The following is a 24,779-nucleotide window of genomic DNA, read 5'->3' on the forward strand; positions in this document are numbered from 1 at the left end:
CTTGCGTGCCCACCAATATGGCTCCGTGTGCCACGTGTGGCACGCGTGCCATAGGTTCGCCATCACGGCCCTAGAATAAACTTAGGTTTCTGAAATAAAGAAAGTTCGGTATCGAAGAATGAAAATGGACATCTTCAAAGGACAGGTTAACCCTTCTGGGATAGAGGAATCCTATCCTTGCTGGTTTGTGACAAAATAAAGCAAGTTTATGAAACGAAACAACTTGCCATGAAGTGGTGAAAATGGACTTCCTTCGAAAGGACAGGAGCTTTTAACCCTTCTAGCTGAATTGAATGGTTTGCCAATTTTTTTTTTAAAAAAATGGTAACGAAATAAAGCAGCTTAATATCAAATGATGAAAATGAATTTACTTAAAGGATAAGCCCTCTTAACTCTTCTAACACATATTCTCGCTTGCTTGTCACAAAATAAAGTTAAGTTTATGAAATAAAGCAGCCGAATATCAAATGATGAAAATGGATATATTCAAAGCACGAGGACAGTTAACCCTTCTAGCAAACCTGAATAATATTCTTGTTTATTTGTCACAAAACAAAGCATGTTTATGAAACAATGCAACTTATTACCAAAGTAGGAAAATATATATATATATATAGTAACAACCTATTAAACAATAAACAAAACAGTTTTCAAGCTAGCAAAAAAACCCTTTACTTTAAAGGGTTTTTTTAAACACTTTACTACCGGTTTGCAATGGGGCCATGCGCGCTCGAGAGAAGGGAGCACGCAAGCGCTCTTCTGCACATGCGCAGAAGTGTTCGGATGACGTCGGGGTCGGTGGGCGGAGCCTCCCGCTGGTTTTACTACCAGTTCTGTAGAACCGGTGCGAACCAGGGGCAACCCACCACTAATATATCTGTGTATATTAGTACTGATGGTTGGACAAGGTCATACAGGTCGAGTTCCAGTTTCTTTTCGGGGACACTGAATTTGCATCGGAAGAGTTTAAATGCTGGCGTTCATTTTGTCCTGTAGGCAAAATCGGCGGTGTGGTAATATCTCAGCTTCAGTTTATTCACGTAAACTTTAATTATATCAGATAAGCTTTTAGGCATCTTAACATATATATATACATATATAGGAGCGTGTCTCTCTGTGTGTGCCCTTTTACTGTACTTCAAAATTACAGACGGAATTTAAACATTGCCCAACTGAGCCATGGCACCATATTTTGAAATCAGCACATTAGCGTAGGAGATGCTACGAAAGATGTTCTTGTACCAGGTTGATGCCACCATAAATCAATTAGCTTTGAAATGTATTAAGGTGGCATTATTAGTCTCCATCTAAGCTGATCTGCTTGATGGAGATGGTTTCCAAATGCAGCTGAAGACAAGGATGTCTCTCCTAGGGCAGGGAATTTTTCTATTTTCCAAAGACAAGGAGCAACGGATGGAAACTAACCAAGGAGAGAAGCAACCTGAGATTTAGGGGACAGTGAGAACAATTAACCAGTGGAAGGACTTCAGACGTTATGGGCCCTCCATCACTGGAGGGTTTTCACGAAGAAATTGGACACCATTTGTCTGAAATGGTGTAGTAGGTGTCTCCAATTTGAGCAGGGGGTTGGACTAGAAGACCTCCAAGGTCCCTTCCAACTCTTTTTTATTCTGTATTCTGGTCTGTATTCTGTAAATTAGCAAGATCACAAATTTGACAAGGCTTTTACATGTTTTCAGTGGTAATGTTTCGCCCTTTTAAAAGAATAAACCAGCATAGAAAAAATAGGATTCTTTACATTTATGATTTACATTTTTAATTTTTTAAATTAAATTTACATTTATAATTTATGTACTTTATAATTTATGTACTTTATGTACATTTATAATTTATATACTTTACATTTATAATTTTTTAGTAGAAAACATTCAGATTACGGTATTTTGGAGGATTTCTTGCATGAGTAATTTGTGTAAAGTTCCCTCCAAAATTACACATTCCACTCCGTAAGGTAAAGGGAAAGGTTCCTCTCGCACATATGTGCTAGTCGTTCCCGACTCTAGGGGGCGGTGCTCATCTCCGTTTCAAAGCCGAAGAGCCAACGTTGTCCAAAGACGTCTCTGTGGTCATGTGGCCAGCATGACTCAACGCCAAAGGTGCATGGAACGCTGTGACCTTCCCACCAATGGTGGTCCCTATTTTTCTACTTGCATTTTTTACCTGCTTTCGAACTGCTAGGTTGGCAGGAGCTGGGAAAAGGAACAGGAGCTCACCCCGTTACGCGGCACCAGGGATTCGAACTGCTGGACTGCCAACCTTTCGATCGACAAAGCTCAGCATCTTAGCCACTGAGCTACCACGTCCCCTTCCACTCCGTAGTGGAAGTTTAAATTCCTTTACATCTCTGTAAACTCCTATAGAACCATCCTACAGCAACGTTTCTCAACTTTTGGCCACTTTACGATGTGCGAATTTCAACTCCCAGAATTCCCCAGCCAGCGTTGCTCTATGGGATTTGACTTTCCAGCTCTTTTGCAACAGAGAAGCCTTATTATTAAAAAAAAAAAAAACATTTGCAATAGAGTGTCTTTTAATAATAAAATGAAAATAGCCTTTTCATGGTGTCACTCCGTTTCGCTCTCCCAGCGACAGCAGGTGCCTTTTAAGGATTTCAGTCCTTTTTCCTCACCTGCCGTGCAGAGTCCTGGAAGGACCCGAGAGCCCTCAGGGATCCCATCCAACCACAAGGACGGCCTTTCAGGTGCAAATCTCATTGATTTATGCAACACCAGCCAAGCAGGCGGAGAAGGGGAATCTCCGAGTGGAGTGGAGAAAAACCGAGGATGAAGTTGGCCTGCTTCAGTTTCGCCTTTCCTTCCTTTTGCAACCGCTTTAATTATTATTTTATTTTATTACACCACGGATTAAGCTGCTGCTGCTGCCACGTTGCGTGAAGATTAAAACCCAAGACTTGTCCACTCAGCAAAAGTGGTGGTTTCCAGGCATCAGCAGAGACGGTGGCATTGCAGGTTGGGAAGGAAACTTGTGAATCAGGAAATCCTGGTTGGGAGCTTGGCTTCACCGAGAAACTTTTTGCAAGCGCTGAGTCTGATCTCTCTCGCACCATCAGTCCAACAGGGTGTAAGGAAACAGTAAAAGTGGCTACTTTACAGGGACGTTTTAGAGCACGGCAGAGAGTTAAAGGGATGTGAACCAGAGCTATACAAGTGGTCCTCGACTTACAACCACAGTGGAGCCCAACATTTCTGTTATTAAGCGAATTTCTGTTATAAAGTGAATTTCGCCTCACTGGGAAGTCCTCCCTCGCCATACGTGCTCAGCAAATCCCTGCAATGGTTAAGTTAGTAACACAGTTGTTAAGTGAATCCGGCTTCCCTCTCGACGTTGACTGTCACGAAAAGGGGATCACGTCACACACACACATACACACACACACACCCTGGGACGCTACAACCGTTATAAAGATGAGGCAGTTGCCAAGCGTCCGAATTTTGATCGTGGAGAGATACTACAACAGTCGTAAGTGTGACATAATGGTGTCGAGTCTCTTGTTTTCCATTGCTTTGTCATTTCGAACGGTCACTAAACGAACGGTTGTAAGTCGAGGACTGCCGGCATTGAAATGCTGCTGACACGAGACCACCCAACGGTTTGTTTAGCGACTGTTGGAAGTTAACAGCAGCCCTGCCACAAGGGACACTGAGCAACCGTCCCAGCAGCTCTGCGATCACACAATCAAAGTTTGGGTGCTTAGCAACCGCCACGTACTTATGACAGTTGCAGCATCCCGGGAGGGGGGGGGTCACGTGACCGTCATTGTTAGCCTCCCCAGCTGGCTTCAAAGCAGCGGGGGAAGCCAGATTCACTTAGTGACCATTCAATTCACTTAACAATTGGCAGGGATTCGCCTAACGACTATTGCAAAAATGTTCATAAACTCAGGCCTTCCTTAGCCACGGAAAATCTGGGTCTCAATTTGTGGTCGTAAGTCCGAGGACCACCCTTCTTGCGTGCCATCCAGGGGTGGTTCTGCTTACCTTTACTACCGGTTTGCAATGGGAGCGCTTGCTTTGCTCGTGCGCGCTTGTACGCTTCTGCACATGTGCAGATAGATCGTCCATTATGACATCCGGGTGTGAGTGGACGGAGCCTCCTGCCACTTTTACTACCGGTTCGCAAGAACCGGACTAAACCGGGAGCCAACCCACCACTGGTGCCATCTAATTCTTACTGAACGAACAGCGACATTTTACCTGGGCCCTGGCGCTGTTTTCCCCCCTCCCTCCTCATCTTAACTTTTGCATTCCTTGCTGCAATTAAGCGTAGCATTAATCACCGGAGAGGAAGAAGTTTTAAATAAATATTTAAAACTTGACGTCACGAAAGTTTTCGCAGCACCACCCATGATTTCAACGTCTTCCGCATTTAAACGAGAAGATTTATTTTCAATGAATGAAAATATTCCGAATGGGAAAGGCGGCAAGGTTTGCACTGCAGTCCAGCGGCAGTGAGTCACAAGGGGTTTGAAATGCTCATTTGTTGTTCATTTAAACTTGTGAATTCACACCTTGCGAACACCTGCCCAAACCTGTCCCAGATTCCTTAACCTGATCATGTCTGTACCGTCTTTTGAAATACAATCCTCCTTGTAATTAGAGATTGTTACTGCTTTGTCAATATTGTGTCATCAGATATAATCAATTTTAAATACGAAATTAGATATTTTGGGAGGGGGTACTGATATTAGCACGGCGGATTATCCAAATAGAGCGTTTAACTAGTTATGGATTCCAAATTTTACTTCATTATATAATTTTTTTAAAAAACACACAAACACACATTGCAAATGTAAACATCCTAATGGTCAGAGTTAAAACATATTTTTAAATGCCACTTGGCGTAATTTAAGGTGTGTGCAAAAGGGAACATTTATGCATGCGTTAAAAATCTGGTTTTGATTTTTTATTTTTACGACGCAGAATACAAATAAACTGCAGTGTGGCTGCTTTTTTTTTTTTTTTTTTTTTTAAAGAGACAAACGTTATCGGGTGCAAACGGGGATTTTTATTTGACACCAGCAGCTGACTTCGGACTAATTTTAATTCTTGGCGTTCATCAGCTGCAGTTGTTGTGGAAAGTCAAATTGAAATGGAAAAAAAAAAAAAGAGAGAGAGAGAGAGAGAAAGAGAAGTTCTTGGATATTTTGTCTGTATATACACGTGTGTGCATGTTTGTCAGTTTCACACATACACACACATATCTTAAACCCATCTTATTTGTATTTGAGACATGGAAATGGGGAGTATAATGATCATTCTCCTCTTTGAAGCTCCAAAACCAGCCTTCAAACATTTGGGGGCAGTGTGAGGCAATGGATGGTTTGCAGCTTGCAAATGTACCGTTTCAGTTTGAGAATCCCTCGTTCCCCCCCCCCCCTTCAGCCGTCCTCCTGCCTTAGAGATACAGGTAGCCCTCGACTTACGACTACAGCTGAGCCCAAAGTTTCCGTCGCTAAGTGAGACACGGGATGAGTGGGCTCATTTTACAGCCGTTCAGATAGAATCCGGCTTCCCCCAATTGACTTCGCGTGTCAGACGGTCGCAAAAAGGGATCGCGTTGACCCTGCACGTCGTCATAAATCAGTTGCATAATTTAAAAAAACAGTCCCTAAGTCACTCTTTCGGTGCCATTGTAACTCTGAGCGGTCACTAAAAGCAAATGGTGGTAAAGTCGAATATTGTAATCTATTGCACCCGGCTTGCAAGAATCCCACTTCGACATCACATGTCTGGAAAGCGGCATTTCGATCCTGGGTTGAGTGGCAAGTCACCCCGAAGTCTCTGTTTGCACTAAGACGTACGTAAGCCCCCCACCCCTCCTGTTCGCTGCGTTCCGTTTGTTTGCAAATATCTGGTAGGAAAAGTAAATTCAGAATCTCAAACCTATTCAACCTATTGTTTCACAGCTGCAGGGTAAACACATCAATTCCAGAAACCAGGAAAAAAGTCTCTCTCAGAGCAATATATTTCATTTTTTTCACCCCCAATAGAATTAAACATTGACTTATCTCCTGCTTGCATTGTTCCTCATAGGTAATGCCCTTGGTTTTATTTATTCTCTATGTTAATAATTCCCCCTATGTTCACTTTTAGCAGAAATATTCTTGTAAATCTGCAGCATTAATGTTGCTTGTAACTTCCCATCCTTTTTTTTTTCCTGTTCGTTCTTTAATGCCACTTGCAGACAAACCCAAATTATACAGTGGCATTAACAGAATCCCATTCTTCTTTTTATGCCGGTATAAAGAATCATACCTCCGTTTTCCATATTTGCAGCCCCTGAATAACCCTATTGCCACAATTTAAAATGTATCTGAGTTCTTTTTTTTTTTTTTAAATGTATTTATTCATTCAATTTGTACAGCTCCCCATCTCAAACCAGTGACTCGGAGCAGCGAACAATCCTCAAAACAAATTTGGACATATTTGCAGGACTTCCTGTACTGTAATTGTTAGTTAAATCTCGGTTTGACGTTTTCCTTCTCCAGGATCTGCAATCTAGAAATGCAAATAAGCGGTGTGGTTCAACATAGCTGTATATATTGAAATATATACATAGAAATACAGGTACACAAGGATCTGATGTTTGGAATGCATTCGTGCATATTTTGGCATACATACAGGGGCGTGTGTGAATGTGTATATATAAATTCAATATATAATCACATGTATGAGATGGACGATTATGTAAGTTAAATAAATAAACGGTGATTTCAGTCCTCTGATGGAGAAAATTACTCAGTGAGTAATGTTGCTCTCTGGTTGAGGAAATTGTATTACTCTAAAGCAGTGTTTCTCAACCTTGGAAGCTTGAAGATGGGTGGACTTCAACTCCCAGAATCCCCCAGCCAGCAACGGCTAAGGAAGGAAGGAAGGAAGGAAGGAAGGAAGGAAGGAAGGAAGGAAGGAAGGAAAGTTAAGGGAAGGAAGGAAGGAAGGAAGGAAGGAAGGAAGGAAAGTTAAGGGAAGGAAGGAAGGAAGGAAGGAAGGAAGGAAGGAAAGTTAAGGGAAGGAAGGAAGGAAGGAAGGAAGGAAGGAAGGAAGGAAGGAAGGAGGCAGGGCTAAGGGAAGGAAGGAAGGAAAGTTGAAGGAGGGAGGAAGGAAGGAAGGAAAGTTAAAGGAAGGGAGGAAGGATAAAGCCAGACCACCTTGCCACATTCACGTTCAACCTCATCTCAGCCGCGTTCAGACCTTCCTCCCAACTCCCCAAGGAGACCACGAAGATGTTTCCAATTTGATGCACCAATTACACGTCGCGCACTCAGGAACTGTATAAAATAACGTAGAAGAGCTTTGAAGTGCAACATGGCATTTTTCCCAGCCGGGGTGCCCCGTGCCAGAGAGTTGGGTAAAGTTGGCTTTTCATAGCCCAGTCCATAGCTTGGAAAAGTCGGTCTTTTAACGACTCAAGCGCGGCGCGTTTCAGCGAAGGGAGGATCCAACAAGCCCCTTTGTTGAGAACAGAGGGCCATTCACCCTTGTGCCTCCTCTCTTTGCAAGAGGAGAAAATCGCCACTGTTTTTACCCTCCTGGCACTCGGAAACCCTTCTTGATAAATGCAAGTCTTGGCATCGGGGCCCGGATTCAATGATGCGCTTTGTACGGCGTTTGAATTGCCCATATTGTTCATTGACATATTTTTCTACGCGTAGCAAAACGGAGCCTGTTTATATTTGCAGCTGAGTACAGTAAATTGTGTATATGTGAGGGTATTTTATTTTTCCCCCACCCTTCCACTATGAGTTGGGCAGATGCTTCTAAACTTCCATTTGCTTTCCGCTGCTTGTACACATGAATCGTGGGAAAACCATTTTGGAAGAGAGGTTGTGAAAACGTGGAAACTGGGGTTTATGGGACAAACGTTGCTCTGAGCTTTAATTTGTAAAATCTATTAGCTCCCCGTCTTACCCCAAGGTAACTTTTGGTTCTTTTTTAATCGACAGATTTGAATTATTTGTAGTGCCAGAAGGAATGCTTATATTACGGGTTGCATTGAATGCCTAAAAATTATTTGATTATTTATTTATTTATTTATTTATTTATTTATTTATTTATTTATTTATTTATTTATTTATTTATTTATTTATTTATTTATTTATTTTTATTTTATCCTGAGTAAATGAGTGCAATGCTATTTTCATCCCCTCATATGGGAATCCTATGAAAAGGACAGTTATTGGAAACCATGGCTTTTCTCAGATGATTCAGCAAACCTCGAGGTTAGGCAAAAATGTGGAATATTTGCTGATGTGGTCCATCCCTCAAAGAGGCTGTCAGGCAAACAGAAACTCTGTTTTTTCAGTACTTTTTTTTTTTTTGAATGAATGGCAGTATTTCTGAAGAAGTTCACATTTAGAGAAATCCACGTGGGTGCAAGCAATTCTGGAAAACGATTATTCTAAGTCCCAAGCCATTTAAATCTTCCTAATGCAAAATGTCGTCAAATTGGATGGAGTGAGAGCTGGTACTGATTGGTTGATTAAATTTATTTGCTGCCCATCTCCTAACCAAACTATTGTGGGCGGCTTGCAGCATAAAGTAGAAGTTGCTAAAAGTTGACCTGGCAAAATTCTGATTATTTTTGTCCAGGTTTAACTTCCTTAGTATATTGGTCAGGGGTCAGCAACCTGCGTCTCTGGAGCCGCATGTGGCTCTTTTACCCCTCTGCTGCGGCTCCCTGTCATTCAAAATATGCGTCACAACCACCAATGTGTGACACCCGCTGGCACGCGATTTATTGAGCTTTTTGACTCCCAGTAGGCCAACCATGGATAAATCCAAGAAAAGAAAAGTTTCAGAAGAAAACAGAACGTTTAATTCAACTACATAGGCTAGTTTTGTGACTGCTTAAGAGATAGTCAGACACGGGAAGGGTTTTGTGGCTCCCGGTGTTTTCTTTTCTGTGGGAAACGGGTCCAAATGGCTCTTTGAGTGTTTAAGGTTGCAGACCCCTGATATAGGTAGTCCTCAATTTCCAACCTGCCCTTCGCAGTCATAAGATGTGACGGTCGCAAAACAGCTCCGTTGCCGCATTTGTGAGTGTCCACTCGCAATATTGCTACCCTGCAAATTGGTCACCCAAAACTCCACTTGTGTTCAAGCCATCATTGCAAGCAAGGCCTGGGAGTCTTGGACATTCCCATAAGACTAACTTTACAAAGCTCCCAGGTTCAACTGGATGGAAAGTTTCATTTCACACACACAGACGCAAACCCTGCGGAAGTGGCGGCTACATTGTGGGGCTTCTCCATCCAGGGATGGGAAGCTTTGTGGCTGCTCTAACCACACACAAAAAATTTCCCAGCTGGGAGGCGCCAGGGTAGTGCCAATCCTCTAACCACTTCTTCCTTCTAGTTTTTCGTAAAATTTGTTGGGTTTGGGCTCTCTGCACAAGGAAGACCGAGGGATCCTGTTCAGCTCAGGATTTTGGGCTTTTGCATTCACACAGCCACTCCAGATGCAAAGTCCCCTCCTTTGCCACCAGCAGGAAATTCCCACTGGGGCACTGGCTCAATTTGAATTTCTGAATTTCATATTGACTTGTGCGTGCGAGCTGGTTAATGAAATGACAGGATCAGTTTACTAGGGAAAAAAAAAGAAGAAGAGGTAATCGTTTTTGAATACCTTGGCTATGAGAAGAGTTGCTTGCTTAGAGTTAATTTACACTCATTACGAGAGGTATTTAAGTAGCCTGGTTCATGTTGACAACATTTTTTCCTTTGCATAAATTAAAGCTAATAATATCTTTAAGGCATTTGTTCCAATTTTGCATTTACATGTGTATCTCACTCAAAGATACAAACAAGACTGTGTGGTTATTAAGGAATCCCTTGCTCAATTCTAAATTCTGCTGATGCACCGGGAGCTTTTTTCCGTCCTGTGACGGGCTTTGACCACTTCATCTTCATCTTTGGGCAAACCTTTTCCCCAAATAGTCCCACCGTCAAACTGGGCCTGTCCGTATATCAAGGTGAAAATGACCCAAGTGAAAACGAGGATTCTTTTTGGATGGCTCAAGTTATTGCCAGAATCCCATAAAATGTAAAGATATATTAGGAAGGATTGGTACGGGAATTAAAGATCAATAGTATTTTCCTTGGGTAAGAAGTCTTTAAGAGAAAGAAACTTCTTTTAAAATTTGGATGGATGGATAGATAGAAGGATGGATGGATAGATAGAAGGATGGATGGATGGATAGAAGGATGGATGGTTAGATAGAAGGATGGATGGATAGAAGGATGGATGGATGGATGGATAGAAGGATGGATGGATGGATAGAAGGATGGAGGGGTAGATGTGTGTGTAGATGGATGGATAGAAGGATGGATGGATAGAAGGATGGATTGGTACATGGGTGGGTGGGTGGATGGATGGATGATGGATGAGTAGACTGATGGATGGATGGGTAAATAGAAGGATGGATGGATGGATGGATGGGTAGATGGATGGGTAAATGGATGGATAGAAGGATGGATGGGTACATGGGTGGGTGGGTGGATGGATGGATGGATAGAAGGATGGATGGATAGAAGGATGGATGGATAGAAGGATGGATGGGTACATGGGTGGGTGGGTGGATGGATGGATGGGTGAGTAGACTGATGGATGGGTGGGTAAATAGAAGGAAGGAAGGATGGATGGATGGATGGATGGATGGATGGATGGATGGATGGATAGATGGATGGGTAGATGGATGTCAGTCTGAAAAGATGAAAATGATCATAATACCAGAAATAGCTTAGATATAGTGCCAAACTGTGTTCTGACGTTATGTGAAGAAGCAGTCTAAAAATCTTTGATTTATGCCGTTCTTCCTCCAATCTCACGTCATTCCTTTCCCTTGCTATCCTCTGCCTCCTTTCCTATTCTGAAAGTCCAGCTCTGCACAAGTACAAATTCTCGTTGTTTCCCTAGTCTGAACCAAATGGCAATTTTTTTCTTCAGAGAAAGAATCCTGGAAAACATGAATGTGGTCACTAAGAATCAACCACAACTTGATCACTCAAACCAGGAAAGGAAACGCGGTTAGGAATCTGTGGCTTTTCGGGAACAAAAGGTAGGAGCGAGATGGAAGCTTTCCGTGATCCCCATCCACAAACCTACAGGAAACCAATCCTATCTCTGCCACGAAGGAACATTATTTCCTCGAACAAGCTCGGAGCTCTTATGATCTTCCAACTGGCGAGGCTGGTCTTTCCTGAATTCGTTTTGTTGTCCTTTATGAACAGGAAATAAGTACAACCGAAGAATGCATAAAATGAGCTGGAAAAAATAACTCGGGCAGCCAAAACGGGTTACGTAAAAGAAAAATTGTCCAGAATAGGTTAGGGCAGGGTCATCTCACAGCACAAGATTTTAAATTGAACTTCTGTTATTGTTGTTGTTTTGGTTCTTAAGCTACTCTTGCAACTTAAACACCTTTCAGTGAAAAGTGGAATGTAGATAATTTAAGAAATAAATAACTCAGGATGTGGGAAAATATGCAATTTATGCGCATGTATTTCACAACGTTTTAGGAGAAGGGTCTCTTTCTTAAGATGGGGCTGACCCTGATTTTACAGAATGACAGAGTTGGAAGGGACCTTGGAGGTCTTCTAGTCCAACCCCCTGTTCAAGCAGGAAACCCTATACTGTTTTAGACAAGTGACTCTCCAGGTTCTTCTTAAAAGCCTCCAGTGTTGAAGCACCTACAACTTCCAGAAGCAAGCTGTTCCACTGGCTAATGGTTTTGACTGTCAGGAAATTTCTCCTTAGTTCTAGGCTTGTTCTCTCCTTGGTTAGTTTCCATCCATTTCTTCTTGTCCTGCCTTCTGGTGCTTTGGAGAAGAAGTTGAACCTCCCCTCTTTTTTGTGGCAACCCCTCAAATATTGGAATACTGCTATTATCCCCCCCCCTCCAGTCCTTCTTTTCACTAGACTAGACGTACTCAATTCCTACAACCGTTCTTCGTATCTTTTAGCCTCTTTAGTCCCTTAATCATCTTTGTTGCTCTTCTCTGCACTCTTCCAAGGTGTAACCCTTCAGGGAAGACTATAAACCATGATTTGGCCTGCATTCAAGGCAAGAATTCCCTGGATTTAATTCCCACGAGCCCCATTGATTCTCCTTTCTGTTATCCTTCACCCAGTGACTTGAATACTCTTTTATTTTTAGCTACGGACGGAATACTTTCTTTCTTTCCAATAGAACACGCTCTCCCTGACCTGAGCCTCGATTCGCCTTAAGAGAAAGCATTGACGGAAGAAAAGGTTGCGTTTTCAAAGTATTAGTGAGGAATCCTATTAACTCCCCAAGATGCATCAGACCAGTGTATGCGTGGCATTTACCACGCCGTCTGCCTATTTGTGTGCGGGTGCATGCCATTCCCGAAATTAAAATCAGCTGGTTTTTGGCTTTCCTGTGTGCACATATGTTGCTGCGAGCGTAGGTGTAGGCAGGCAGATAGGAGGAGGAGAGCATCTGCACCCGTGCTGCCGGACAGCCCGACCCACAGCTGTTTAACACATGCCCCTGAGTTGAACTTCTCCATGCCCTCCCTGACACTTGAGATCCAGCTTCTCTCCACGCAGGGGGGGAAAGCTTTGTGGAATGGACCGAATTTCATCACCTGCCGTCAGGAGATGCACGATGAATAGGCAGCTTTCAGACAGGGAAGCCCGAGAGGGGAACATGCGCCCATGTGTGGCTCTGCACGACGACACCATCCGAGAAGCTAATTTGAGGCGCCACATCTTGTGTTCCTGGGGTTAGCGGTTTTTTCCTGGCCCTCGTGAATTATTCCCTGTTTGATTCTGAGTTTGACTTTTATTGGCCAAAGCTGTGTGGAGCTCTAAAATTGTCCCCCTTGGGGGTATTTATAATGAAATGTCTGCAGAAAACTATCAAGCTCAGAAACCATCAAGGACCCCATGCCCCTCCTCTTTCTCCTCCTCGTCTCTCTCCTCCTCCCTGCAAACCCCACTCCCTTCTAGCGCTGATGATGTTCCCTAGTTGGGTCATGAAACATCTGCAAGAAAACAGCCAAGCTCCAAGAGCACAAGAACCCCACTCTAATCACAGTTTGTTGAACAAGCCACAGGGGTTTTGTGCACCCAAAATCAGGCATATCATGGCTTAGTCTAAAGGGTGAATCCCATTGTAAGTGAAACCCGTTCTTGACTTTTGTACCAAAAAGAAGAACTTTTTAAAGCTAGAAATCTGTCTCAATTTATCTTTGTCTCTGGTATATACTTAATGTCCTCTTTGTATTTACAGGTTCTGGCGAACCGGTAGCAGAAATTTTGAGTAGTTCAGAGAACCGGCAAATGCCACCTATGGCTGGCCCCAAAGTGGGGAGGGAATGGGGATTTTGCAGTATCCTTCCCCTAGAGTGGGGTGGGAATGGAGATTTTGCAGTATCCTTCCTCTGGAGTGGGGTGGGAATGGAGATTTTGCAGTATCCTTCCCCTGCCACGCCCACCATGCCCACCACACCCAGCCCACAGAACCGGTAGTAAAAAAAAAAATTGGATTTCACCACTGGTCTATACCCAAAGATGCAGCCATCCAGCTGTTCCTTGAGAACCACAGCCCGTTTGGGGCCTCCAGTCGGAAGTAGCATGTCAAAATTTAGCTGAAGGGTAACCAGTAGCCAAAGAACAATTACAAAAAATAAAAATAAAATAAAATTCCAAGCCCGAATTTCCACCTGCGAGTAATAAAAGTGTCTACCGTTCCTTGGAGACCTCATCTGTTAGCGCAGAGGATAATTCTGTCTCGTTCTGTTCCTAACAAAAATAAAAAATAAAAAAAGGACATTGACCTAGATTGAGAGACGTCCCATCGGAGGTTCAGCTTGTGCAACAGCCTCCTTCCTGCCTTTATTTATCCTCCAGAGCCAACCATGCGATGCGAGAGAGTGTTTGGCAATCCCGCAGGCTGTACAAACATGCATTCATGTACACATCCCTCTTGCGTAACTGAGAAAGTTATGGCTGAGCAGAGGGTTTTCCTGGGTCCAAACGTACTGTTTGTTTCCTATTCCCTCACAAGCAAAAGATACTCCGTTCTGAAGTGGGAGGAACGGTGGCTTTACGTAGTGGTCGTTACGTTGTACCGGAATGAGGTGCTGCGCTAGGTTGCCACCATACCATTGTCCAGATCAACCTTAAACACTCAAAGAGCCATTTGGACCCGTTTCCCACAGAAAAGGAAACACCGGGAGCCACAAAACCCTTCCCGTGCCTGACTATTTCTTGAGCGGCCACAAAACTAGCATATGTAGTTGAATTAAATGTTCTGTTTTCTTCTGAAACTTTTCTTGGATTTATCCATGGTTGAGCTAACTGGGAATTGAAAAGCTCAATAAATCACATGCCGACGGGTGTCACACATTGGCGGTTGTGACGCATATTTTGAGTGATGGGGAGCCGCAGCAGAGGGGTGAAAGAGCCACATGCGGCTCCAGAGCCAAAGGTTGCTGACCCTTGGTCCAGATGGAAAAGTAGTTTCTTGGAGATACCGGGCAAGTTCATGGCTAAGATGAGACTTAACTCAGAAGTTTTTAGTGGACATCAAGGGCGTCCAACCGTGGCAAATTTGAAAACTTCAACTTCTAGAATCCCCCCAGCCAGTCTGAACCTCAGCAGTGTTCATACATGGTAAAGGTTTTGGACACCAAAGCAGCTTATTTGATGACAGTGCAAACGTGAATAGAATAGAATAGAATAGAATAGAATAGAATAGAATAGAATAGAATAGAATAGAATAGAATAGAATAGAATAGAATAGAATAGAATAGAATAGAACAGAACAATGAAATTAGAATGGAATGGAATGGAATGGAATAGGGAACAGAACAGACCAACGAAACTAGAACGGAATAGAGTAGAGTAGAGTAGAGTAGAGTAGAGTAGAGTAGAGTAGAATAGAATAGAATAGAATAGAATAGAATAGAATAGAATAGAATAGAATAGAATAGAATAGAATAGAATAGAATAGAATAGAACAGAACAATGAAATTAGAATGGAATGGAATGGAATGGAATAGGGAACAGAACAGACCAACGAAACTAGAACGGAATAGAGTAGAGTAGAGTAGAGTAGAGTAGAGTAGAGTAGAGTAGAATAGAATAGAATAGAATAGAATAGAATAGAATAGAATAGAATAGAATAGAATAGAATAGAATAGAATAGAATAGAACAGAACAATGAAATTAGAATGGAATGGAATGGAATGGAATAGGGAACAGAACAGACCAACGAAACTAGAACGGAATAGAGTAGAGTAGAGTAGAGTAGAGTAGAGTAGAGTAGAGTAGAGTAGAGTAGAGTAGAGTAGAGTAGAATAGAATAGAATAGAATAGAATAGAATAGAATAGAATAGAATAGAATAGAATTATTTATTGGCCAAGGGTGATTGGACACACAAGGAATTTGTCTTTGGTGCATACTCTCTCAGTGTACATAAAAGAAAAGATACATTCGTCAAGAATCATAAGGTACGACACTTAATGATAGTCATAAGGAAACAGTCAATATAAATCTTAAGGATACCAGCAACAAGGTTACAGTCATACAGTCATAAGTGGGAGGCGATGGGTGATAGGAACAATGAGAGGATTACTAGTAATGCAGACTTAGTGAATAGTTTGACAGTGTTGTGGGAATTAGTTGTTAAGCAGAGTGATGGCATTCGGGAAAAAACTGTCCTTGTGTCTAGTTGTTCTGGTGTGCAGTGCTTTATAGCCTCATTTTGAGGGTAAGAGTTGAAACAATTTATGTCCAGGATGCGAGGGGTCTGTAGATATTTTCACAGCCCTCTTTTTGACTCGTGCAGTATACAGGTCCTCCATGGAAGGCAGGTTGGTAGCCATTGTTTTTTCTGCAGTATGTAGCTTTTATGTAGCTACTGCAGTGCAAATCAAGCATTTCTCTGTAGCTAATAAAGTTTATTTCGGTAACTCTAACTGCCATGGCCTTGAGAAGATATTTCCACCAAGACTCTTTGAAATTCAAGTCTTTGAATGTTTCCAGAATCCTCAGCATAACATTACTTTTTAAGGTTCCTTGGGACAAACTAGAGTTCACACAGCTCTCTTTGGAAATTAAATATTGGCCAAATGTCTTGGACAGGATACAGTATTTTCCAAAATATTTGGAGGCCACCCTACTGGTACCAAGCCTTCCCAGCCCACCGCTGTCTGGAAAACCGCAGGAGAGCAAACACCCATGATCCAAGGTTTACAACTTAATTTTTGTTCAGTTGAGAATAGCATATGTGTCTGCCGTGACTAGTAAATGAATCTAAGACATACCCTCTAACCAAGCCTTTCCTTCTGATCAGAAATGTATTCACAGCTTCTTTGGCAGAATAGCTATTTAATTTGAGTAAAGCCACACTTTTTCTACTATTCTTTTCTGAAAGTCTAAACCACACATAAAGACGTAAGATCTGTTGATCACAAAGGATGTCTTTCTAATCAAGCCTGGGGTTGCAGTCTTGGAGAAACAAGACTTGGTCAACTAGAAGACCTGGCCATTTCCACCCCACCCCCCACCCCGCTAAAAAGTGTTTTAAGACATTAATATGTGTTGGGAATCCATGAGTGAAATTAAAAGCGTTCAGGGAGATGCGGAAATTGTTTCTCTACTGAAGGACCATGAATAGTTAGTAGTATGCAGTGTCCTGGTTGAATCAGGCTGCAGATTCAGAAGAATGATTTAGAATAAGGGTCTCCTAACTTGGCACCTTCTGACTTGGCAACAAGTCTTATTGCGGACTTCTACTCCCAGAATTCCCCAGCCAGCCATGCTGGCTGGGGAATTCTGGGAGTAGAAGTCCACAAGTCTTAAATTTACCAAGTTTGGAGAGCCCCGATTTAGAACTTAAGGTCAGTGTCAGACAGAAGAGAGAACTTCATCCTTGGTTAAAGAGAAATGTGGATTGGCTAACATTACTTGACAATGTTTGGCAAATACTCCCTCGTTGTTCCGTGAACACTAGAGGCGTATCATCTAAAACTTGAGAGCCTGGTTCCAATAGAAACACAAGGGCAGACTTTAAGCAGCCGGAGAAGATGGAAGGTCTCAGCCTGAATGACAAAATATGTGGCAGGTTGGGAAGTCCAAAGCTGCCTAGATATTCAAGGTCAAGGAGGCAAACAGGCATTGACCAATTAGCTTAGTCTTGTCCACCCAGACCAGCGGAGGTCCTGCAAGAATCATTCCCTCAAGCCCATCTAAAGATGCTGAAAGGGTTGAACCTGGTTCCTTCTGCACGGAGAGTAGTTGTCCTATCCATGAGCTACCTAGAAACCAGCCAGAAGACAGAATCATAGCTATACATGTCCCAATGCACCAATGTTCTTCTAGGACGGGTGTCGGCAACCCACTGCTCCAGAGCCACATGCGGCTGTTTTGTCTCCCTGCTGTGGCTCCCTATTGGCTGAACCTACCACTGGCTGGCCCCACCCCTCGCTCTCCCCTTCCAGTCACTCCTCACCTGGACTGAAAGAGATCAGAGACAGAGACAGAGAGACAGACACAGAGAGAGAGATACCTGTTTCCCACAGAAAACACTGGGAGCCACAAAACCTGGGTAGGCATGGCTGGGGGGTGTCATGTGACTGGGTGGGAGTGAGTGACGTCAAGTTGGCCACACCCACCGAGGTTTTGTGGCTCCCAGTGTTTTCTTTTCTGTGGGAAACGGGTCCAAATGGCTCTTGAAGTGCTTAAGGTTGCTCCTGTCCTAGGAGAAAGAGATTTTGCTACTGAGGAGGGATGAAGCCCCGTCAGATGTTCTAGGCCCAAATTAAACTTTCCTTGATGATATAGATTATGAATCTTCTAAACGATGCAGATACTTTCATAGCATTTTAAGGTGGCAAATGTTTATTTTTGTCCTCTGGAAGAGCAATCTTGAATACACTTCAGTGAGAGATACCAAAATGCTCGTTCTTCAGTTCCTTCCCCACCTCTTGACTGGAGGATAATGGATGACCTTTCCTCCAGCCCCAATGCTCAGACATGTTTATGCACAAATGTTCCGGGCCCCCTACGCAGTGCCCACTCCGACCCTTGGACACCCAACAGCTGCTCCTGCACCTTCTGGAACTATTTATAAGATGGTGCAAATCATGTTTGGCTAACTATGCTAAACCCAAGCTGAAGTAAAGACAAGGATAGAGAAAGCTCCAACAGCATTCTTCAGAATGCAAAACGTCTTCTGCAGTCACGACATAAGCCTAAGATTGAAAAATCAGGCTTGTCAGATGTTACTTTTCTATCCTACTCTACGGAGTGGAGGGTTGGTCTCAGACAGAAAGCCACTTGAAGAGACTAGAAGCGTTTGAAATGTGGATTTACAGGCGACTGTTACGTATAAGCTGGGTTAACAAAATCAGAAAGGAGGAGGTGATAAGCCGCCTGGGAAAAGCCAAGGGAAATCATCAAAACCATTAAAAAGCGAAACTTAGAATATTTTGGACATGGGATGCGAGACCCAGAAAAATACAGCATCCTTCACTTAATCCTCCAGGGAAAGATGGAAGGCAAAGGAGGTCCAGGCAGAAGAAGAAATTCATGGCTTCAATATCTAAGGGACCGCTTTGGACAAAACTCAGCAGCCCTTTTTCACGCGGATGTTGACAAAAATAGGATGGCCAACATGATCGCCAACGTCCGATAACGGATATGGCCCAAGAAGAAGAAGAAGAAGCTAATCCCAAGGAACCGGCCATCTCTTGGCGTTGATCTCCACTCAAGGGAAGTCATGTTAGAGGCTGTATGCAGGAAGCCTCTTCAGCGAAACAGAAATAGGTTCAGCTTGCAACAGAGAGTCCTATAACAAAGGTGTCAATTGGGACATTGCCAATTGTCATAAATATGAGTCAGTTGTCTGAATGTCTGAATTTGGATCACGTGACCCTGGGGGTGCTGCAACGGTCATAAGTGTGAAAAACGAGTCATAAGTCGCTTTTCCCCAGTGGCGCTGTAACTTCGAGCGGCCACTGAATGATAGTAAAACGAGGACGCTCGTGTTCTGAGCCCTGCAAATGTTACGGTCAGCTAGATTTCCAGCCATGTGAAAAATATCACAGTGGCTGGTATGAGAACTTCGTCCTCCAGCCGAGCATTTCTGAATTTGCCCTCCAGCTCCGTCTGCCTTTCATTCCTTTGCTTTAAGCGCGGCAAGATTTATCCACAAAACTTCCGAAGCCTCCCCCCCCCAAAAAAAGTCTGGCGAGCCGGAGGAAGAGTTGAAAGGCCTTGAAAATCTTTCCATTGATCGCTCGCACCTAAGATGCTGATTTATCCTTACTGCAAGAACATTATTTGGCTGGATGACACAGTTGTATAGAGAGAGAAAAGGTGGCATAACAGAATAAGGGAGTTAGAAGGGACCTCGGAGGTCTTCTAGTCCAACCCCCTGCTTAGGCAGGAAACCCTACGCCATTGAGACAAATGGTTATCCAACATCTTCTTAAAAATTTCCAGTGTTGGAGCACCCATAACTTCTGGAGGCAAGTCGTTCCTTTGATTAATCGTTCTCACTGTCAGGAAATTTCTCCCTAGTTCCAGGTTGTTTCTCTCCTTGATGAGTTTCCCTCCATTGTTTCTTGTCCTGCCCTCTGGTACTTTGGAGAATAAGTCAACCGCCTTCCCCCCCCTTCTTTGTGGCAGCCCCTCAAATACTGGAATACTGTTACCATGTCACCAGGAGTCCTTCTTTTCATTAAACTTGTCCCACATTAAATTTGCTCTGCCTTGCTACACCGTGTTCTTTTGCTCAGCTTTTCAAAAGTCTCAAAAGTGTGGTGAGCAGAAGTGTTATTCTGTTCAGAATAACAGACTTGTAAGGGACCTTGGAGGTCTTCTAGTCCAGCCCCCAGCTCAAGCGGGAAGCCCCATACCATTTCACCCAAACGTTCGTCCAGTTATTCTATTTAAAAGCAAGATGCCCCGGATAGCGGCTACTCCAGGTAAGGGTTCTATAACGCGCATCGAAAACCCCCATGCTCCATCCTCCCAGCAACCTTGCCCTTCTCTCGCCACAGGGCCCAATGAAATAATGTTCCCCAATGAAAACACCACATCAGGCAGAGCCAAGGCTTCCTTCGGCCGAGCGCTTGTCAATAACGCAAGTTAAACCTTAACAGGACGGATAAAGAGATCGATTCCCCTCAGGCGTTCCTCGCATACTTGGCCCTTCCTTCCGATGACAGCTCTCTTGGCCAAACCCTCCGTAAAAATCCTACTTTATTTACACTCTCAGTCTTTATAAAGAATGAAAAAAACAGAAGGCACATTGAAAGCATTTTGGGGTTAGTTAACAATTAAAGCGACGAGCTGTTTGATTTCCGGCGTTGACCCCCAAAGTTAAAATAAAATATATATGAAGGGACTTACCAGGAACAGGGACTGAACTTTTAACACCGGATGGTTTTCTTGCTCTGCATTTGGGGCCGGATCAGCTCCTCCAGTGCATTTCTGCAGCCATTTTAGCATTCAGCACATCAGCCACTGCGAATTCTTTCCAGGCAATAAAATCCCACATCTCCCTTCCTTCATCTCTTCAATAGGGGTTTCTGTTTTGTTTTGGGTTTTTCTTCCTTCCTCCCCAGCTCTAAACCGGATTTCATTTCCTCCTTCCCTCCCCAACCCTTTTCTTTTTATTGATTTAATTTTTTTTTCTTTTTAAGCTTGCTCCCAAAGAGTAAGATCAGGTCAGGAAGGCATCCGGAGAGGTCTCCGCTTGGGCAGGTTCCTGGTTCCAAAACAATTCTTTCATTGACACACACACACACACACAAAAAAAGGAGAAGAAGGAAGGGAGTTTTGCCGAATGGGAAGTTCAGCAAGGCCGTTCCTCTTACCAAACCTTCAGTCAAGCGAAAAGAAAATGTCGAGAAGAGGGGGGTGGGGGGGAAAAAAAAAACCAGAGGTGGGGGAGAGAAAATCTTTGCAGCTCATAGTTTATCGGAGATTCAACTTTTCCGGGAGAGGAGAAAGTGGGAAGCCAAGCCAAGGGAAAACTGGTAGAGAATGGAGAGTGGGATGGGGGGGTGTCCTGCCCCCACCCGGGCCCCTCGCCCGACTGTTTCTATTGATTTCAGTCACTGGAGGGAGGCTGGGTCAGCTCTCTGAAGAAATACTGGCTTTCATTAAAGAAACCAGCTCAGTCACAGTGCCGAGCGCTTTGGCAGGCAGCCGCCTCCCTGTGGTCCTCCTTCTCTCCTTGGCAGGAGAGGTGGCATTCCTCTTCCCTTCCCCATCCCAGGGCTCCAAGAACCCTCCTGCCTTGGCTGCTTTTCCAAACCTTGAAAGCCTCCTAAGCTCTCAACCCCTCCGCCCCCATCCTTGGAAGTGCCTCTGCAAAGGTTCGAGGCCACGCAACTCCTGGTGGTCGCCCCACGTAGGATCCAGGGTGAGAAGCCACCAGGCGGTTGCGCCACCAGGAGCAGCCAAGCACGTAGTGTGCCCCCACCTCTATTCAAACCCGGATGCTCGGATCCGAGAGCCGTGTGCTGAATGAAAGCAGGGAGAGTTGGGTTTGAAATTCAGGCAAAAGAGCCGGCTAGACGGGGCACGTCCCCAGCTCTTGGCTTAGCCTCCTCCTGGGGACAACAGGAGGGGAACTTCTGCAGATGTTCAGATGGGGCAACATTGCTAGGCTTCAGAATTGCATAACTGAGAAGGCGGCTTCTCAAGTTTCACGAGTTAAATTTAGAGACCCCTGGCCTGAATCATCCCATCCCATCCAATTCTTTCTTCTTCTTCTTCTTCTTCTTCTTCTTCTTCTTCTTCTTCTTCTTCTTCTTCTTCTTCTTCTTCTTCTTCTTCTTCTTCTTCTTCTTCTTCTTCTTCTTCTTCTTCTTCTTCTTCTTCTTCTTCTTCTTCTTCTTCTTTCTCCTCCTCCTCCTTTTCTCCTCCTCTTTTTCTCCTCTTCTTCTCCTCCTCCTCTTCTCCTCCTCTTCTTTTTCTTTTCTTCTCCTCCTCCTCCTCCTCTTCTTTTTGTTTTCTTCTTCTTCATCTTCTTTTTTCTTTTTCTTCTTCTACTTCTTCTCTTCTCCTCCTCCTCCCTCCTATTTATTTACCTATCCTGCTCCTCCTCCTCCTCCGAAGCTAAATCCAGTGATTCCCATAGAGAAATAAATACCACATTACCACAAACTTTAACTTTCTCTCCTGACCTTTCCCCATAAATAATTTTTGAAAAAGGAATTATCCATGAGTGTGTATCATGCGTTGTTAAAGGGACTTCAGATTTATTAAATCCCCAACAAAGGAAGGATAATCAGCCTCACTTTTTAAAACATTTATCGGAGAGTCCAGGAAACTGGCATTTCTCTTGTGTTTCCATTGTAACAGACTTGAAGCCAACCGTTTTTCCCTCCTTCCAGGATATCTGCTTAACTCATTTTAATGAATATTCAGCGCACAGAACCCACAATTGATCAGGCTCCAGTTTTACCAATCTAAAATCACAGCGTGATTCCAGTGTCTCTGTAACATAAGCTTTCTTTATATCCGTTTCTGTAATTCTTCTCTTATTTTTTTTCCTCCCCAAAATGCATCAGCGATGGTCTCGCTATGTAAAACTGCAAATTCGAAATAATATTCCCGATCTCTCATCTTTTGAGCCCGAAAAGGTCCAGGGTTTTGTTTGTTTGTTTGTTTGTTTTCTTTGCCATGTATTTTGAGAGCCAGGAAAACCTATGTGATTTTTTAAAATATAAACAAATGGTTAGATGGGCCTAGATATTGGAATTTATACATAGATCTTTTTCACATTTATATTCTATTGTGTTTTACTGATCGAGGTGAAACGTTAGCAGAGATTGCTAGTCCGTGAGCAGAGTAGAGTAGAACAACTTTATTGTCACTTTGAATGTACGCTAATCGGCATACGTTAAAATGAAATTTTGTTGCATGCATGTTTGATAGGCCATTACGCCAAATAAATAAGTAAATAAAAACTGTAACAGACTGTTGTGATCCGCAGGCAGCCTGCGGACCTGGCAGCGGAGTCAGACAGTGAGGAGGCTGGGGGGGACAATGGGCCAGTCCTGGAGTCTGGGGAAGGCTCGGACGAGGGCTCTGCGTCGGAGGCAGAGATGGGGCCAGGGCCATCTGGGAGCGATGCGCGGACCCCGGAGCCTCCAGAGGCGGACAGCAGAGAGGCAGAGGAACAGGAGGAGCCTGTTCCTAGTGCACGCATGAGAAGGGCTGCCAGAAGGCAAGAGCAGCTGAAGCAAAAAGGACGACTCAGGAGTAAGGCCAGGAGATGATTGGCCCCTCCCATAAGGCTTAAAACAGACCAGCAACGAGCCGTTGGGTTCTTTGTAGAAAAGCAACGTTGATTCCAGTGCTTCTTGTCAGCGTCTCTTGAACTTTGTGGGGTTTTTGCCAAGAAAAGCCTTTGGCAGGTTGCCAAAGACATCAAAGGTTGGCGATAAGGCCGAAGAATTTGTTTTGGACTAAAGCTGAGAATGAATTAATTCTCTGCTGTTTTAATAAAATAAGTTTGTTCAGGACTGAATTGTGTTTGGTAATCACTACTTGGGCCTCGGTCACAACACAGACCAAATTCACCATCAACTCCAGTATAAATAAAGCCTACCATTGCCTCAATAGTCCATTCAAGGTGAAGGATTCACTAACCTCTGTTCAGATGCTCCTTCTCATAAGTAAGGGGTCGTATGAAATAGACCTGTGGGTTATGAGCTGTGGATTAAGGTTGTTCTCTTGGTTCATAGGTGAAGAAACAAGAGGAAGAGGAGACAGAAGAAGAACTTTCTCCAGAGGAGAAGAGGATATTGGAACGAAAGCTGAAGAAGGAGCGTAACAAAGCACAAAAGAAGTTAATGCGAGAAGCAACGGTTGGGGCCGAGAAGAACCAGCCTCAGAAGCCATCGGGGTCAGAGTTGGCACTGGAGTATTTATCTACGTAAGTTTGGCCCTTTTTGCGAAGATCTCTCCTGGGCAACGAGTAGAAATATCATTGGGTTGCATTTACAACCATTTCCCACCTTCACGTGTTTCAGCCCCTGGATCACAATTTGGAATTAAATTCTAGTGGATCCTGTCTCTTGATTAAATGTCTGTAGAGATTCTCCATCATCCAGGTCCTGGTTGTCCCAAAGACGCTTTTTTCCAAAAGGCAACTGGACTTTCTTGGGGTTTTCCCCCTTGAAAAGTTTCACTTCTCATCCAAGAAGCTTCATCAGTTCTCTAGCAGAACTGAGGAAGCTTCTTGGATGAGAAGCGAAACTTTTCAAGGGGGAAAACCCCAAGAAAGTCCAGTTGCCTTTTGGAAAAAAGCATCTTAGGGACTGTCCCAAAGGTGCTTTTTTCAAAAGGTCTTCCTTGGTTTTTTTCTTGAAGAAGCTTCTTGGATGAGCTTCTTGAAAAAAGAACCTTTGGGACAACCATGATTTGGATGACTGAGAATCTCCATAGACGTTTAGAAGAGAGCCGAAGAAGCTGCTTGGATGAGAAGCGAAACGTCTTCAAAGAAAAACCAGAAAGTGCAGTTGCCTCTTGAAAAAGCACCTTTGGGACAACCAAAGACGACCGAGAATCTCCATAAACACCTTTAGCAATGTTTCTGTTGTGGTCTGCTGGCGGCCTGCAGAGCTGGCAGCAGAGTCAGATAGTGAGGAGGTTGGGGAGGAATATGAGCCGTCCTGGAGTCTGGGGAAGGTTGAGGGCTCTGCGTCGGAGGCAGAGAAAGGGCCATCTGGGAGGTACGTGCT

General features: G+C 43.7%; 2 protein-coding genes across 3 annotated transcripts in view; one reads left to right on the forward strand and one right to left on the reverse strand.

Moving 5' to 3' along the window:
• Positions 1-21,047, reverse strand: part of GPR146 (G protein-coupled receptor 146) — a 36,231-nt gene extending 15,184 nt beyond the window's left edge. Inside the window, exon 1 of the mRNA XM_034441555.3 lies at positions 20,431-21,047. The gene's annotated coding sequence lies outside the window, so the exon portion shown is untranslated. The remainder of the gene's footprint in view (positions 1-20,430) is intronic.
• CHLSN (cholesin) overlaps positions 1-24,779 on the forward strand; it is an 85,961-nt gene that overhangs the window by 48,527 nt on the left and 12,655 nt on the right. Inside the window, exon 3 of one of the 2 annotated variants that reach the window (XM_034441557.2) lies at positions 23,781-23,971. The exons of the other annotated variant lie outside the window; for it this stretch is intronic. Coding sequence (XP_034297448.2) covers positions 23,781-23,971 — 191 coding nt within the window. The remainder of the gene's footprint in view (positions 1-23,780; positions 23,972-24,779) is intronic. 2 annotated transcript variants of the gene reach the window in all.

Source organism: Pantherophis guttatus, chromosome 14 (genome assembly GCF_059756535.1).
Source record: "Pantherophis guttatus breed Tessera chromosome 14, ASM5975653v1, whole genome shotgun sequence".
NCBI lineage: Eukaryota > Metazoa > Chordata > Lepidosauria > Squamata > Colubridae > Pantherophis > Pantherophis guttatus.